Source organism: Piliocolobus tephrosceles, chromosome 1 (assembly GCF_002776525.5).
Source record: "Piliocolobus tephrosceles isolate RC106 chromosome 1, ASM277652v3, whole genome shotgun sequence".
Classification (NCBI taxonomy): domain Eukaryota; kingdom Metazoa; phylum Chordata; class Mammalia; order Primates; family Cercopithecidae; genus Piliocolobus; species Piliocolobus tephrosceles.
The window spans coordinates 39,194,169-39,210,782 of record NC_045434.1 but is presented as its reverse complement, the minus strand read 5'-3'; the positions used below and the strand labels follow the sequence as shown (position 1 = coordinate 39,210,782).

Below are 16,614 nucleotides of genomic sequence, written 5' to 3'. Positions count from 1 at the left end.
ACTAATATTTTTAAAGCACATATCTGTCAGTAACTCAGGGTGTGCGTGTAGAGGGTATGGAAAGAAGTCTTATTGCTCCCTATTAATAATAAACATAAAACACACAGGTATCCTCTGAAGGACTACATATGCGTTAGGAATTAAACAGATCTTGTAGGGTTTTGTTGTTTTTTGTTTTGTTTTGTTTTGTTTTGAGACAGTATCTCACTCTGTTGCCCAGGCTAGAGTGCAGTGGTACGATCTCGGCTCATGGCAGCTTCGACCTCCCAGGCTCAGGTGATCCTCCCACCTCAGCCTCCTATGTAGCTGGGACTTGTGATGCCCTTTTCATTCTGCCCCCAAGGACCATATAATTTGTTGGAGAAAATACATTCAGAATTTCCCTAGGAATAAACTATTCACAATACCACTCCTGATCAACCACTTCCTTCATGTCCTGGGAAGTTTGGGGAAAAGATAGAAGGAGGGAAAGCAACTAAAGTCCCCCACCGCCCATCTGTTCCTGGCCTTATGCTGTGCTCTTAGACTACATTATATGCAGTCAGTCCTCAAACAGCCCTATGAGGTAGACATCATCAGCTCCGTTTCACAATACAGTGTTGGGAGTCAGCGAGGGTAAGTAATTTGCTGATGATCACAAAGTTGCTAGGAGCAGAGATGGGATTTAAACAAGATTGCCTCATGGAAAACCATGAGCTCTGAAGGAGGGTGCAGGGCCTCCTGGTCTGGACTCTGTTGGTTGGGGGAGGGTCCACTTGTCAAAGTCACTGGGTGGGACTAGCTGGCTTGTGATCATCTGGGAAGAGAAGTATTGTATCCACGAATCATTTGGATTGGACATGGCCTTGGGAGCCCTCTTGGGAGCAACTTATCATTTTCCCTGTGCTCTTTTACTTAAGAAGAGGATGGTAGGCCCACAGATTGTGAATGTGGACATCCTTTATTCTGGCTAATGACCTGCAGCCCTGGAGGTGTATGGGTGAGGCCTGGCACCCTGAGGTCCTGCACACATGGGCCACTTCCTCCTCTGGATGACACTTGGATCAGTTGGAGTCTCTCAAAATGAGGGATAGATGTCTTTTCATACTTCTGTATAAAGAGGAGACACTTCATGTCACTCTCTGACATGTTTCAGAAAAGGCTTCTATGAAGGTGAAGGCAGGTCTCAGTCACTCTTGCTCTTTCTGCTTTCCTCTGCCTCTTTCTGTCACCCTTTAGTCTGAATGGTCTGCATGAGATTCCTAAAAAACAAAGAGTTCTTAAAACATCAAGATTCATTGGAATATAAAAAAATTCATTAAGACAATAGCATTTGCTATTTCTTCTTTATGGTGGTAGTCACAACTGTGATTGATAGTCTAATTGATTTTCTGCTAATAGCACAGTCTGACTATAAGGTCAGTGAAAGCATGAACTTCACATTCTGTTTTCTCCACTGCATTTCCAGCGCCCAGCACAATTCATTTACTCATGCATTCAATATGTATTTATGAGGCAACTATTATCTGCATGTCACTGTGCTAGGTAAGGTGAAAAATAGTTCTTATTCTATTCTAGGTACAAATAAAAATAGGACTTGGTCTCTGCGCTACAAAAGCATGTAGTCTAGTAGGTGAGACACATACATGAATAAGTATCTCAAGGAGAGGAAAAAATGTGTCTCCAAAACTAAGAGGAGAGAGTAAGAGGAGAAAGGAGAATCAGGAGGTATCACAGTATGATGTCTGTGTGACAGAGAAGAAAGGGAAGGGCCCTTTAGACGATCACCAAGTTGCTGCAGAATGGGGTGTATGAGACAGAGAGAGGGAAAGACAAACCTAGAAAACTGGACTGAGACCATATTAGCAATGGCCTTGTATGTCCCACAAAGGAGTTGAGACTTTTCCAACCAGGTGAAGGAGGGAAATAAAAGCTTTCACACTGAGGAAATGAGCAGGTCAGATTTGTTCTCAGTGTGTGGGATGAAGCAGAGTGTTGGGTGTGTGTGGAGAGGGGAGTGTGGTGACTTCACAGGACCAGTGATGGCGAAGAAGGCCTGACAAAAGCAATGCCAGTGGGATAGAGAGGAAGGCCTGGATAGCAGCGACATGTCCACGGCAGAGTGGCAGAACTTCCCATTCCTGCAGGTAAAATATGGGAGGGGAGGCAGAGGAATGAGTTGAGGATAATTCTGAGTTTTCTAGCTTGGAAGATGGGGTTGATTGGAGAAAAGAAATAAAGGGGCCAAAATTGATTTGGGACACATTAAATTTGTGCTGTGGACCCTGTTAGAATGGATTAAATTTGCAGTGGCTCCTATTAGAGGAGAAGCTAGGGGCTAGGGATCTCAAGCAAATGGGAGAGTGCATTGTAAGAAGGTAAGTTCAACAGGAGAGCCACAGGGTGCACTGACATTTAAGGAAGAAGCAGAAGAAATGTGAAGAAGAATGAGAAAGAATAGTCAGAGCTATGACAAGAGAAAGAAAAAAATGGTGTTCCCAAGTCTCTAGGAGGCGGTAATCGCATCAGAGGCCCAGATTGTGAGTTCATACATTCTTTTCTAAGGAAGGTGGTCTAGAACTGTGGTAGGTAGAATTTCAGGTGACCACCCTAGGATATCCATGTTCTAATCTCTAGAACCTGTGAATGTGTGACCTTACATAGCAAAAGGAATTTGGTGGGCGGAATTAAGGCTAAGGACCTTAAAACAGAGACATTATTCTGGGTTATCCGGGTGGGCCCTAAAAGGGAGTTGGGAGGCAGAAGAAGGAACCAGAGAGATGTGATGATAGAAGAAGAGGCAGGAGAAATTCAAAGAACGGGCAGAACTTGACCCACCATTGCTGGATTTAAAGACAGAGGAAGGAGGCCATGAACCAAGGAATACAGGTGGCTTCTCAGAAACTGAGAACAGCTCTCAGCTGACAGCCAGGAAGGAAGCAAGACCTCAGTCCTACACCTACAAAGACTGAATTCTGCCAACAACCTGAATGAAGCAGGAAACAGACCCTCCCCAAAAGCCTCCAGAGGGGAATACAGCCTTCCAGACACCTTGATGTTAGCTTGAGTCCCAGATCAGACTTCTGACCTACAGACTTGTATGATAATAATTTGTGTTGTTTTAAGCCAGTAAGTTTCTGGTAACTTGTTTTGGTAGCAAAAGGAAACTAACACAGGAACTGAAGTGGGCCAGGTTCCTTACCTGGTCCCTCTTTCTTGGCCTTTTCCTTAGATGGCAGTGGCCCCTGGGTCTATTGTTGGGACTCCTTTTCCTCCCCTCTCATTTTTTTGTTCAAACTAGACCCAAGACCCAAATCTAATTTCAAGGGCAAAGTAAAAAATTAAAGCAAAGATTGCAATTTGTTGGGCTGTGGGTCAGTCTTGTCCCTAGCTAAGTTTTGTTGTAACTGTAGTGTTACAGACATTTTTAATTTCTCACTTCCTTCCTTCCTTCCTTCCTTCCTTCCTTCCTTCCTTCCTTCCTTCCTTCCTTCCTTCCTTCCTTCCTTCTTTCCTTTTTTTCCTAAGTAGAAGCTCTGGCAACACTAGGTTGGCTGACTTGAGCGGACTGTCTCTGACCCCTTTGGGACATGTTCTCCAGTTCACTGCAGTCTCTACCATTCCCTCCTCTCTCTCATGGACTGCTTTATTCATTTATACACCCTGCCTGTATTTTACAGGTGACTGACTTAGTGACACTAGCCTAACTGGCATTAGAACATGTTACATCTGGGATCTTTGAAGGGAGCATGTAAGAAACTGAAAGAAGCAATCACTAAGACTTAATAAAGGAGAAGTTTTTTTTTTTTTTCCAACTCAGGGGTGACCTATTAAGTACCGTGAATCCTTTTAAATAACATGTTTGTGTGTTTGCATACCTACACACGAATATACCCATGGTGATTGTGGAGACAAAGATAATTAAGAAATAGGAAGATGGGGCAAAGATCTAAGTTCAAATGGATCAGGAAAAGTACCTTTCTTTTCCTTAAGTGGGGCCCATCTATTGCCAAGATGCAGGTTCAGCCATGTCCCACTCCAATGGGAGTGTGTTTCGGTATGTGACCATGAGTTAGTATTTTGCTAGATCCTCGTCCGTCACCTTGTTGCTGGCCTAACATCCCCTCTAGTCTCATGCGTGGGGCTTGTGACTTACTCCTTTTTGATGAAGCGCTTCCCTGTTACCTCAATTTCACTAACTGAGCTCTTATTTGTTCCTTACCTGGGTTCTTGCTTTAGTTTTTTGCCTGATTTTTAGGGACTGGGATTCTGTTTCATGCCCACTCTTGCTTCTATTAATTGCAGTCCTGTTCTAAAGCTCTAGCCCTGATATGGAAGGGAAGTCTCATATGCTTTTGTCCAGGCCTTCCTGTCTTGCTGGGCCTTCTCCCAGGGGCCCAGGGGGCTCTCCACACCTGACCTTTCTTCAGCCTCCTCTAGAGTCATGTCTGCCTATAGTCTGCCTGGATCTCCTGCAATCACAGCCCCACCAGGTGACCTCAGAGTCTCAGGCATTCACGAGCTCTGCTCCAACATCACCTTTTTCATCCTTGTGAAAAGTCTGGGAAATAAAAAACATCGGCACAGCAGGAAGTTTTGGCTGGAAATTTGAAAGGATTCTCCAAAAAGCTTTCCAGCCCTTTCCTGTACTGTAACCCACAGAGATGACAAGCCAACCTGTCCTCAGTGACCTCAGGTGGAGGGCTTGTTCAGGAAATTCTGACTCATTTTTCTTCTGATTTTTTTCTCAAAGGAGAGAAAATAGTCCTATTCATTTAAAATTATGACAACAGTTTAGGGATTTAGGTCAAAAACTTTAAAGTTTTTTTATCTACTAGTTGGCAAATGAACAGAACTCTCAGGAAGAACTATTCTTTTTGTGCATGAAAAGTTGCGTAAATGGTTGGCATAGAACAAGAACAGGACAAAAAATCAGAAAAGGTGTGTTCTAGTCCAGATGTTGCCATTTACTGTCCAGTAATCTGGAGAAAGTCACTTACCTTCTCTGTGAGTCAGATTCTTTAACTGTTTAAAAATAAATGATTTCTGACATGGTTGCCCACAGGGTTGTTGTGAGGACTTACTGAGACAATGGGTATGAGTCACTGTCTAAATGAGAGATCCTACCATTAAAAGACATCATCTGTCCCTGCTGATAATTATAGCACCTTACTCTTGATTGCCTTCAGTGATCTCTACATCCATTTCATGGGATTCTTTAACAACCTGAACCAGGGTTTGCACACAGCCATGAAGCTGTGGAGCAAGACCTAGAGCCCAGGACTCCTGACCCAGCTCACTGTGGAAAGAAGCTCTTCCTCTCATGCTCTGCCCAAGTCTTACCCATTGCAGTCTGGTCCTGCCATATCTGAGCTGTCACCCCATTGCCCTTCTTGATCGTTTCTGGGGGAGATGGCACCAGGGCCTTTCATTTTTGAGCAGAAAAGATTCTGTCAGTGTTAGGAGGCCTCTGAGAGATGATTTGCCTCTGCTGGGGGTCTGGCTTGATTACTTCTTCTCTTTTTTGGTGTAGGATAATTTTTGTCTGAAGGGAGAGAGGACAACCAGTTATCACAATTATGATGCAGTAATTGAAGTTGTGTTCTCTGTTGGTTTGTCACTGTCATTTCCTTTAGGAATGGCAAGAGCCAAAACTGAAACCTTCAGGCTTCAGAATAGGGCGTCTCACATGCTCAGTCTCACCTTCCCCAAGGTCTTATAAACTCTGAAGCCATGCATTGCTTTTCCAGTGTAAAGAGCTTCAAAGTATCTGGTTTGTCTTCTGGGCACTGGCACTGGCAAACAATGCCTAGGCAGCTCCAAGTCCCTGTTGAAAGGGCAGGTCTGGAAACAGGCCTGATAAATGACATGGCTGGCAAGGACACCAAGCCTGTCATTCAGAAGCTGTTGTCTACCCCTTTGGCCCCCAAATAACTGTTTGGCACTCATCAGCTATGGTTTTCATGACCCCTGGGGATTCTCCCAGAGCCCTAATTTAGCATCAGTTTCACTTGGAAGTTTGTGCAGAAGTGAGTTAAGCTGAGCAGATTTTAACAGACTTAAGTCCCTTCTGTTCTTATTGCCAATATCCTGCCAAGCAGAAGAACAGATCTTCTTTCTTTCCCACCTTATGCACCCTGCCCTGAGCAGCCTGGACTATTTGGGAAGCTGGCAATAAAAGATCATCTGAATAAAGAGAATGTAGGACATATATACACAATATAATACTAATCAGTCATAAAAAGATAAAATCATGTCTTTTGCAGCAACATGGATGGAACTGGAGATCATTATCTTAAATGAAATAACTCAGAAAAGGAAAGTCAAATATTGCATGTTCTCAGTTACAAGTGAGAGCTAAATAATATGTACACCTGGACATCGACAGCAAAATAATAGACACTGGAGACTTGGAAGGGTGCAAGAGTGGGAGGTGGGTAAGGGATGAGAAATTACCTAATGGGTACAATGTATACTATTTGGATGCTGACTACACTAAAACCCCAGACTTCACTACTTCCCAATATATCCATGTAACAAAACTGCACTTGTACTCCTTAAATCGACAAAAATTAAAAATAAAAATCAAAGATCATCTGGGACACTTCCACAGCAGTAGTATTCTATTGAAAAGTGGGTCAGAGACTCCAACTTCTTAAAAGTGCCTGTCGTAGTTGGAGGTGAGAAAAGACCCCCACAGAGAAACACCTCCTTAACTTCCCACCAGAGGCAGCAAGTTAAGTTTCTAGGTTCTGCATGCTGAGGAGAGGCAGGGTACGAGGCTAGTCTCTGGAAAGTTTATACCATCTCCCATTGCATGCTTGGACATAGCAGCTCTGAACTGAAGAAGAGGATTCCCAGCTCATGCCTACCCCTGGACAAGATGCAGCTGCATGGCAGATACCACGAGTCTTGGCTGAGTAAGGTTGCTTGATGAAGCTAAAGAGAAATACAGAGAAAAACTGCATCAGAACTCATGACACAGACGCAGTCACTGAAAGGTCTCCAGCCTGGAGGACCATGCCCGGAGGGCTTCCACGGACACCTCCAGGTCAGGGGTTGGAAAGTGAAGGTAAAGCAGGCCTGTTCCAGGGATATTCAGGAGACCTGGTTTCTACACTGAAATTTGTGTGTTTGTGTGTGTCCCAGGAGACTTTTCGGCTGGGCACGAAGGCCATTATGTCAATCACATAGACCCAGGGAAGTAATATAGGAGATTAGGGTAGATGAACACTAGAAGTCACAAGACTTTAGGACTGTTTGGAGCCTATGGATCACAGGCAATGTTCCATAGTGGCCTCCCCCTTGAAGCAGTGAGGAAACATGTACAAATGCGCAGGTCAGGTACGCTGGCATTTCATGCCTGTGAGATGCAGAAAAGCAGTATTTCCAACTTCTTCCCCTAATAGAAGCTGGAAGTTGGGATAGAAAGGGAAGGTTTGTTAGGAGAGACCATGTGGAAACAAAGGCAGGGTTAGTGGGTGGGAGTGGAGTTGACTCCTTAAGACTGAAGATGGGGAAGAAAAAGAATATAATATGGCCTCAGTATGTGAGATTAGAACTGCAGGGTTTGTGACAGGGAAGAGATGCATAGCAGGAGCCTCGAGGAAGCAGGAGGTATGAGATGCTGTGTTCAAACCAGCAGTTGGTCTCAGTGTGAGGGAGAAGTGACAACTAGGACATTGTGATAGTCTCTTAATAAAGATCATACATCATGCCTGGAAATGAGGAGTCAGCAGAGATATAGAGAAGCTTAAGGTACCTGCCTTCCTGGGGTTACAAAAACCAAGAAGATAGAATTATTTAGATGCGAGTTGCCCACAGAGCCATAGAAGGAGGTCAGGAGACACAATTTGCACCTCCTCTCTGCCACTCACAAGCTATGTGATCTTCAGCAAGTTACTTCACATTTTGGGGGTCTCGGTCTCCTTACGGTCAATAAGGGGATTGGCCAAGCTTGTTTTAAAGTCACCCTCTGATTGAGTAGCAAACTTTTGCTATCAGTGGGGATCCAATTCCAACTCACAATTTTGAACTGAACTTATTGCTTCCCGTTGAGGCTGCAACCACTCAATACCTCTGAGCAAGGTGAACCTTAAGATGGCATTGTCTCCTGGGGAAGGACAAAAACAAGCATTAAAAACACTTGCAACAACTCCTACTGAAATAAATCTTTCTAAGTAAGCAATAAAGCTCTTGTTTAACACACCTTAGATTACCAAATGTTAATGATAAAACATTATCTAAATCTAAACCTTTGTATGTGAAATGCTATGGTTTGAATGTCACCTCCAAAACTCATGTTGAAGTTTAATTGCCACAGAGATGGTATTAAGAGACAAGACCTTTAAAAGGTGATGAGGCTGGCCGGGCACAGTGACTCATGCCTGTAATCCCAGCACTTTGGGAGGACGAGGCGAGTGGATCACTTGAGGTCAGGAGTTTGAGACCAGCTTGACCAACGTGGCAAAACCCCATCTCTACTAAAAATACAAAATTAGCTGGGCATGGTGGTGTGTGCCTGCAATTCCAGCTATGTGAGAGCTGGAGATTCTCCTGAGGCAGGAGAATCACTTGAACCCAGGCGGTGGAGGTTGTGGTGAGCCAAGATCACGCCATTGCACTCCATTTCCAGCCTGGGCAACAAGAGCGAAACTCCATCTCGGAAAAAAAAAAAAAAAAAAACAAACAGGTGATGAAGCCACGAGGGGTCTGCTGTCATGAATGGATTATTACCATTATCATGGGAGTGGGTTTGTTATGAAGGTGAGTTCAGCCATCTCTTGTTCTCTCTCACACTCTCTTGCCCTTCTGCCTTCCACCATGGGGTGATGCAGCATAAAGTCCTTTGCCAGATGTTAGTGTCATGCTCTTGGACTTCCCAGTCCCCTGAATCATGAGCCAAATACATTTCTTTCTTTATAAATTACCCAATATGAGGTATTTTGTTTTAATAACACAAAATGGACTGAGACATGAGATCAAGGATGTGAGGCTGAGAGAGGGGAGCACCATGTTCAAGGTCTCGCAACTTGTACATGATGACTCTCTGATGCTGTTCCCAGATTCACAGACCTGATTTCTTTGGTTTTCAGAACTTTCCCCTGAAAGACATTCAGCCTTGTCCTCACCAGCCACTGCCCTGTTCACTATCCTCTTCCTTGTTAAAATTCCCTTTTGCTCAAGTACCAATCACAGCTGTATGACAGAGATACATTCTGAGAAATGTGTCATTAGGTGATTTTGTGGTTGTGTGAGTATCATAGAATGTCCTTACACAAACCAAATGGCAAAGCCCACTATACACTCAGGCTTTATGGAATAGCCTATTGCTTCTAGGCTACAAATCTATACAGCAAGCTACTGTACTGAATGCTGTTGCAGTTGTGACACCATGGTATTTGTGCATCTAAACATAGCAAAAGTGCAGTAGAAGTATAGTGTTATAATTTTATGAGACTACCATTGTATATGTGGTTTATTATTGACTGAAACATCATTACGTGGTGCATGGCTGTGTGTGTGTGTGTATATATATATATATATGCATATTTACTTATTTTTTGTGAATTCGTACAAAAGTAAATATGTGTATGCTTTCATATATCTGCTTTTATATATATACGTCTGCTTTCATAAAAATTATATATACGTAAAAACATATTTATCACATTAAAACTATGCAGGTTTTAATGTTGTTGCTTAATGCTATAAAATAAATGCTTTCTAAATGGGAGGGTTTAATGGAGATAGAGCAGGGGGCTTCTTAAGCAGCAGAAAAGCAGATCATCCTCTCCACGTACCCTCAACATAGACTGTGACCGGCATGCACAGAGGTGTCCCGGAGTTATTGCTGGGGACCCTCTGCTACCACTGCTAGTGACAGATAATTTGTGCTTTACCCTGAGTCCTCCGTCTCCCTGAGGGCCAAGTAAATGAGCTGTCATGGCTCCAGGAAACACCCTGGAGGAAGTCTTGAATGTGGCCCCTTGGGCCCTTGCTTTCTCTTCGCAAGTCTTGGTTGCTAGAGAATGGGGCTGTGAGTCATGGTGGAGCTTACCTCCAATCGAGAAAGGATACTTCTCCGTAGATTTAGAAGGGCTTTTTCTGTCCTTGAACTTCTTCCCCCTGTACTGTAAGTAAGAGCGGGTCACCTTCCAGAAACAAAACCTGTGGGAAGAAAGGCTTCTGGTCACAGGAGGGAACCCCCAGTGGAGGGGGCTGGAGCACTGAGCACAGGGGAAATGGGGCCAGGCCAGTCCTCAGAGAATATGGGTGTCCAACAGAGAAGAGGAGAGCATCCTGGCCTTGGAGTACTACCTGCCAGTGGCCTTTGTTCTGAGGCCTCCTCTTTGTCCAGACCTGGCTCCAGTGGGGGCCTGGCATGGGCAGTTTGTTGGGACTTCTTTCTGGAACCATCAGTGAATGGAGCCTGTAAAGGGCCTGCTATCCCGAGGCCTGGGGTGAGGTTAACCCCTGAGGTGCACCCCAGCATCAGACTCTGACATCCCTATCTGACCCCACCTGGTATGGCCAGAGTGTCTGAAGGGCTTTTGCTCAGGTCCTAACCCTAGTTTCCACCCTGACCCTTATTGAGAGCTTTCACCACCTCACTCTCTTCCCAACAGGCCCTTCCCTGGAATAGACCTGGTTTCTCATGTGAACTCAGATTTATATACTCTTTATGACTTTTATGTTCTCTAGAAGCCTGTGCAATACTCACCACCATCTCTTCCTTCCTGGCTCCAAGCCCCTCGTTATCCCTACCTTCAGCCAGTCCTTGGATTGGACCCCTTGGAGGTCAATGTTGGCTAAGACTGAATTTATTTCCTATGGCGCTTTGGCTCTGGTGGTTTTGCCTGCTGCCCTCCTCCCCTCTCTCTGAGGGTCAGTCTGCTCTATGCCAGTAGACTTTTCCCATTTCACTTGCTGAACTGGGTCTCCTTCCCCTAATGGACCTCCCAATATGCTGCACATGCATTATTTATAGTGATGAGAGACCAAGAGACCCACTTACCAAGTGATTCTAGGCAAGTCCCTCAACCACTCTGAACCTCAGTCTCATCTGTAAAACAAGGATAATAATACTCCTCCCCACCCACTGCATAGGGTTGTGGAGAGGTTCATTTAAGATAATATATGTAAACACAGTTTGCATATGTAAATTTCTTTATAAGTATGTAGGAAAGTAAGTAAAGAAACTGCAGGAAGAACAGGAATCCAAAGCCTCCCTAAGGCATGTCTCATTTTTCTAAGCACATAGGAGGCAGCTGAACACTGGCTCATTCAAGAGAAGCATATATTTCTCAGAGGTTCCCAATCCCTCCAAAAGTCTCTGGGTGAATGTCTATTTAGTCCTTGCTAGGAGAACTAGAATTAAGTTCTAGACAACATTTGATGATCAAAAGGTTAAATTTCTTGTCTTGAACTTAGATTTTTGTACTTCTCTCAGTTCTGTATTAAATAATTTATTATCTTAGGGATTTTAAAATAAAGATTAGAGATTGGTAAGCAATTTCACACTTCTGTTTTAATAAAGTAATTTTTTTTTTTTTTGGTGGAAGATGGGAAATTCTAAGACTCAAAGTCACTTTATAATCTAAGTGTCCTGATTATCTTTGTCTGGGAACATTTCAGTCAGGTGTCCTCTGGTCACTACCACCCAAGGCACTGCCGTTCACCATGTGGAAGATATGAACTGAAACTCTGGCAGACCACAGGAATAAACAGAATAAATAACCAGCTGGGAGGGCTCAGGCCAAATCTCTACAGGATAGGTTAGAAACCAGTGGACCACAGATTGCATTTGGCCACAAAATATCTGCATATATTTTGCTTGCTTCATTTTTGATTTTTGGCCTTCACAGGTTCTTCACCACGTTTTAGTTTTGTTAGTTGCCATATTTGCCACTTTAACCTTGGAAGAGATGAAATACACATTTGAATGTCTAGCTCCTCTTGATAACTGGAGTATCTAGCAACTGTGTCCCCCTCAGTGGTAATTATGGGGATTTGAGCACAGCAGAGCAAAACACTTCTGGCTTACTTTTTTCATGCAGCTCCTTAAGCACAAGCAGTTGTGTTAGCCTCAACAGCATTTCTCACCAAGTGGCTGTGGTTCAGTCTTACCTTCTTGTGAGAAATCCAGGCCTAAGAAAATCTCACATTCTTGTTCCAAGCAAGCATAGAAAGAGGAGGGGTGGGAAACCAGGCATTTTGGTTCTCAGTCTTACTTTGCCTTCCATCTGTGGATTCAGTGTTTGGTGTTCTGTATGAGGGATGGAGTGAGGTGAATAGGATAAGAAAACACCATCTCAGTTCCCCCTAGAAACTGGAAAAATGAAACAGAGTGCTAGAGGAAGACAGAAAACTCTCTCCAAACTAAGTGTGTTTTCCTGACCTGGCAGTCACTGAATAAGGAGAAATAGTTACCTTTTCCAGAAGTACATAATGACGGGGAAGACAGACATGATAGCCCCATGGAAGATGCTCCGATCTAGGTAGCCCTCTGTGATGGCAGCAAGGATGGCATCCTTCTGGGACTCAGAGACATTCACCTACCCGCAGAGTGGGAGCCTGTCACTGATGGAAGCTCCAAGGGAAGGCAGGAAACCTCTCCTGGCCTCCAGAACCCCATGACCACCCCCTTTCCAAAAGGCAGATGGTTTTCATGGAGTTGCTAGGTAAAGGATATTTAGTTGGCCAGGACTTATGAGGTACCTGATAATTAACTTTCTAATTGTCCTTGTGGGGGAAATGCTTCTTGGTGAAAGGCCAGAGTGGAGTGGGAGTCTTTCTTACCCTCAGCTTTGGAGGGATGTCAGAATTCAGGAAGAGTTTTTGGATAATGTTCATTTTGGACCGCATTAGGATCACATCATTCTCATTGTATGCCCGGTTGACCTGTAGCACGTGGGCTGAACTTACCAGATTATTAAATCTAAAAAAGAAATGTGAAGTAGGAAATCAGAAGGAGAAGATGAAAACAGTGACTAACAAGGCCCCCAGCCTAGACTTATTTCTGGCCCAAAAAAGGCAAGGCCAGCTCTAGGCCAGGTTGTGACTTTATTCATTCAGTCATAATTCATCCATTGGCAAATACTGAGCACTTACCACAAGTCAGATAACACGTCAAGTGCCCCTTCAAGTGCATTGAATTTCTTCGCCACAAATCCCCTTGTTCATCCCACCTTCCCTTCTTCACCCATTCTGGCCCTGTAGCATTGGCACCGCTAATGACTTAAAGGCCTAAGGACTATCTTGCTCTTCCTTCTCCTGTGCTGACCTGAGGCAAGCCCTGAGATGCAGGTAGGTCCCACTCCTGTAGAGCACTTTAGGCAATGAAAGGAGGTTTGGACTTAATTCCAGTGGTAATGGAAAGCCAGTAGAAGATTTTCTTTTTTTTTTTTTTTTTTTTTTTGTTTTGAGATAGAGTCTCACTCTGTCGTCCAGGCTGGAGTGCAGTGATGCGATCTCAGCTCACTGCAAGCTCTGCCTCCCGGGTTCACGCCATTCTCTGCCTCAGCCTTGCGAGTAGCTGGGACTACAGGCGCCCACCACCATACCCAGCTAATTTTTTGTATTTTTTAGTAGAGACAGGGTTTCACCTTGTTACCCAAGATAGTCTCGATCTCCTGACCTCATGATCCGCCCACCTCGGCCTCCCAAAGTGCTGGGATTACAGGCGTGAGCCACCGCGCCCGGCCACCAGTAGAACATTTTAGGCAGGAGAATTATCTAGTCTGGTTTGTGTTTTTAATAGGCGACGCTGGTTGTTATACAGAGAATAGTTTGTAGAGGTCAAGCGAGGAAGAAGAGGCAATGTGGTGGGAATGGGAGCAGCAGCAGGTGAGGCTATTCACTCTGACTAGTATTTCCCTCTGCTCCTCCATTGCCTCCCCCTACATCCTTTATTATCTGACTAACCCCTACTCTTCCTTAGCTTAGATTACCCAAGAATTTTGGGTCTCCCAAGAAACCATACCTGAGGACTTACAGTTGTCTAAATACTCTTCCTGTGCCTGATTCTCCCATAGCACCTATCATCCTGAGACACTTCCTAACTTTTGTTTGTGTCTTTTCTGTCATCCTCGTTAGTTTGTGGGATCTTAGAAGTAGAGAGCACATCTTACTTGTTTTTTGTATATCCGGTGTCAAACCCAGTGTTCAGTAAAGAGTGAGTAATCAACAAGCATTTGTGGAAATGAGCTAAATCCATCACTGGGGTGCAGTAGAAGATCTCTTAACCAAACTCTTCTAACTGATGCATGAGTTACCAGGTGTCTACATTTTTGAAAAACACCCTGATTGATGCCCATGACATGCTGACTGCATAGATTAGAGGGACATCTTTAGTACACTCTCAGCTTTCTCAAACTAGTAGAAATGAATGTGTACCAGGAATTGTGTTTCTTCCCAAATATCTTTCCCTATTGTAAAGATAATTAGTAACTATAATTTCTATAATTAGTAACTTGTGAAAACTGATAAAATATGAACATGAAAGAAAAGTTATTATTTCTATGAAAACAAATTAGAATGTTTTGGAAATTCTAATGAAGGCAAGTAGCTTTTTAAAAAAGTGCTGTTGGCTGGGTGCAGTGGCTCACACCTGTAATTTCAGGACTTTGAGAGGATGAGGTGGGCGATCATGAGGTCAGGAGATCGAGACCATCCTGGCCAACATGGTGAAACCCCATCTCTACTAAAAATACAAAAATTAGCTGGGCGTGGTGGCATGTGCCTGTAGTCCCAACTACTTGGGAGGCTGAGGCAGGAGAATTGCTTGAACCCGGGAGGCGGAGGTTGAAGTGAGCCAAGATGGTGCCACACTCCAGCCTGGTGACAGAGTGAGACTCCGTCTCATAAAAACAAAAACAAAAACAAAAGACTGTTGAGTTAGGTGTGGCCAGGCAGTTTTAAATATAAAAAGGTACAAAAATCCAGAAGGATTGAATTGCTTCACAGTAATCTTTAAATTCTGTTCCACTTTAAAGAAATAAAAATTCAAATCAGTAGACAGACACTCTAGGTTCCAAAATGTTAGCATAGAAGCAAGTTGGCTTCATTCTCCCATATGGAAATTCAAAACAAACAAATAGTACTGAGATTATTACCAGCAATATTTCAGAACTCAAATATAATGAGACAGAGGAGAAAAAAGTAAAAAGAATGAAAAGTAATGAAGACACCTATAAGATATACAAAATTACTTCAAAAGAGCAAATCTAAAAATTATTGGTGTTCAAGAGGGAGTTGAGCAAGAGCAAGGAAAAGAAAACTTATTCAAAACAACAACAGAAAACATTCTAAAACTTGACATAGACATACATGTTCAGGTACAGGGAGGTCAGAGAACATTAAATAAATTCGACCCAAATAAGACTACCCCAAGTATTATAGTAATCAACTCTTAAAGGTCAAGGACAAAGAGAGAATCCTAAAAGCAGAAAAAGAAGAAAATAACATACAAAGAAGCTCCAATTCATCAGGCAACAGACTTCTCAATGGAAACCATAAAGGCCAGGAGAAAATGAGAAAACTTTTTCAAAGTGCTAAAAAACAAAACAAAACAAAACATAAAACCACCGTCCAAGCGTACTGTATCCAGTAAAGCTATCCTTCAACTATGAAGGAGAGATAGCCTTTCCTAGACAAACAAAAGCTGAGAAAATTCATGACCAACAGACATATCTTACAAGAAATGCTAAAGAGAGTTCTTTATTCTGAAAGAAAATGACACTAACATGCAAGAAGGAAGCATTTGAAGGTATAAAACTCATTGGTAGAAGTGAGTGCACAGACCAACCCAGAATATTCTAATATAGTAATTGTGGTGTGCAATTCACTCATAACTCTAGTATGAAGCCTAAAAGACAAATTTATCAGAAGGAACAATAGCTAAAGCAATCTGATAAGAGACAAGCAATATAAAATATGCAAATTGAGACAAAATGTCCAAATGTTGAGAGGATGGAGTTAAAGTGTAGAGGTTCATTTTAGTTTTTTTTTGTTGTTGTTTCTCTTCTTTTCTTTGTGATGTAAGATAAGCTGTCATCTCATTAAAATAATTTGTTATATCCACAAAATATTTTTGGTAATCTTCATAGTAACCACAATGCAGAAACCTATAATAGTTACACTAAAAATAAAAAGCAATGAATTAAAATACAGTACCACAGAAAATTACTTAATCACAAAGGAAGACAGTAAGAAAGGAAGAGAGGAGTTCAAGAACAACTGGAAAACAAGCAACAAAATTGCAGTAGTAAGTTCTTACTTATTAATAAGAATGTTGACTATAAATAGACTCAATTCTCTAATTAAAAGACATACAGTGGCTGGATGGATAAAGAAACAAGACCCAACTACATGCTACCTACAAGAAACCCACTTCACCTATAAAAACACACATAGACTAAAAGTGAAGGGATGAAAAAAGATATTCTATGTGAGTAGAAACCAAAAAAAGAGCTGGGATACCTTTATCTACATCAGATAAAATAGGCTACAAGTTGAAGACTCTAAAAAGAGATATAGTTATTATATAATGATAAAGGGGTCAATTCAGTAAGAAGATATAACAATTATAAATATCGATACATTCAAGATGAGAGCACCCAAGTATATAAAGCA

General features: G+C 42.8%; 1 protein-coding gene across 1 annotated transcript in view; it reads right to left on the bottom strand.

Moving 5' to 3' along the window:
- Positions 1 to 921: 921 nt before the first annotated feature.
- RGSL1 (regulator of G protein signaling like 1) overlaps positions 922 to 16,614 on the bottom strand; it is a 104,561-nt gene continuing 88,868 nt past the window's right edge. The window contains exons 17-23 of the mRNA XM_031934174.1: positions 12,781 to 12,919; positions 12,412 to 12,536; positions 10,040 to 10,149; positions 8,006 to 8,092; positions 6,852 to 6,918; positions 5,323 to 5,524; positions 922 to 1,241 (exon numbers count right to left, since the gene is read on the bottom strand). Coding sequence (XP_031790034.1) covers positions 5,488 to 5,524; positions 6,852 to 6,918; positions 8,006 to 8,092; positions 10,040 to 10,149; positions 12,412 to 12,536; positions 12,781 to 12,919 — 565 coding nt within the window. The 3' untranslated portion in view covers positions 922 to 1,241; positions 5,323 to 5,487. The remainder of the gene's footprint in view (positions 1,242 to 5,322; positions 5,525 to 6,851; positions 6,919 to 8,005; positions 8,093 to 10,039; positions 10,150 to 12,411; positions 12,537 to 12,780; positions 12,920 to 16,614) is intronic.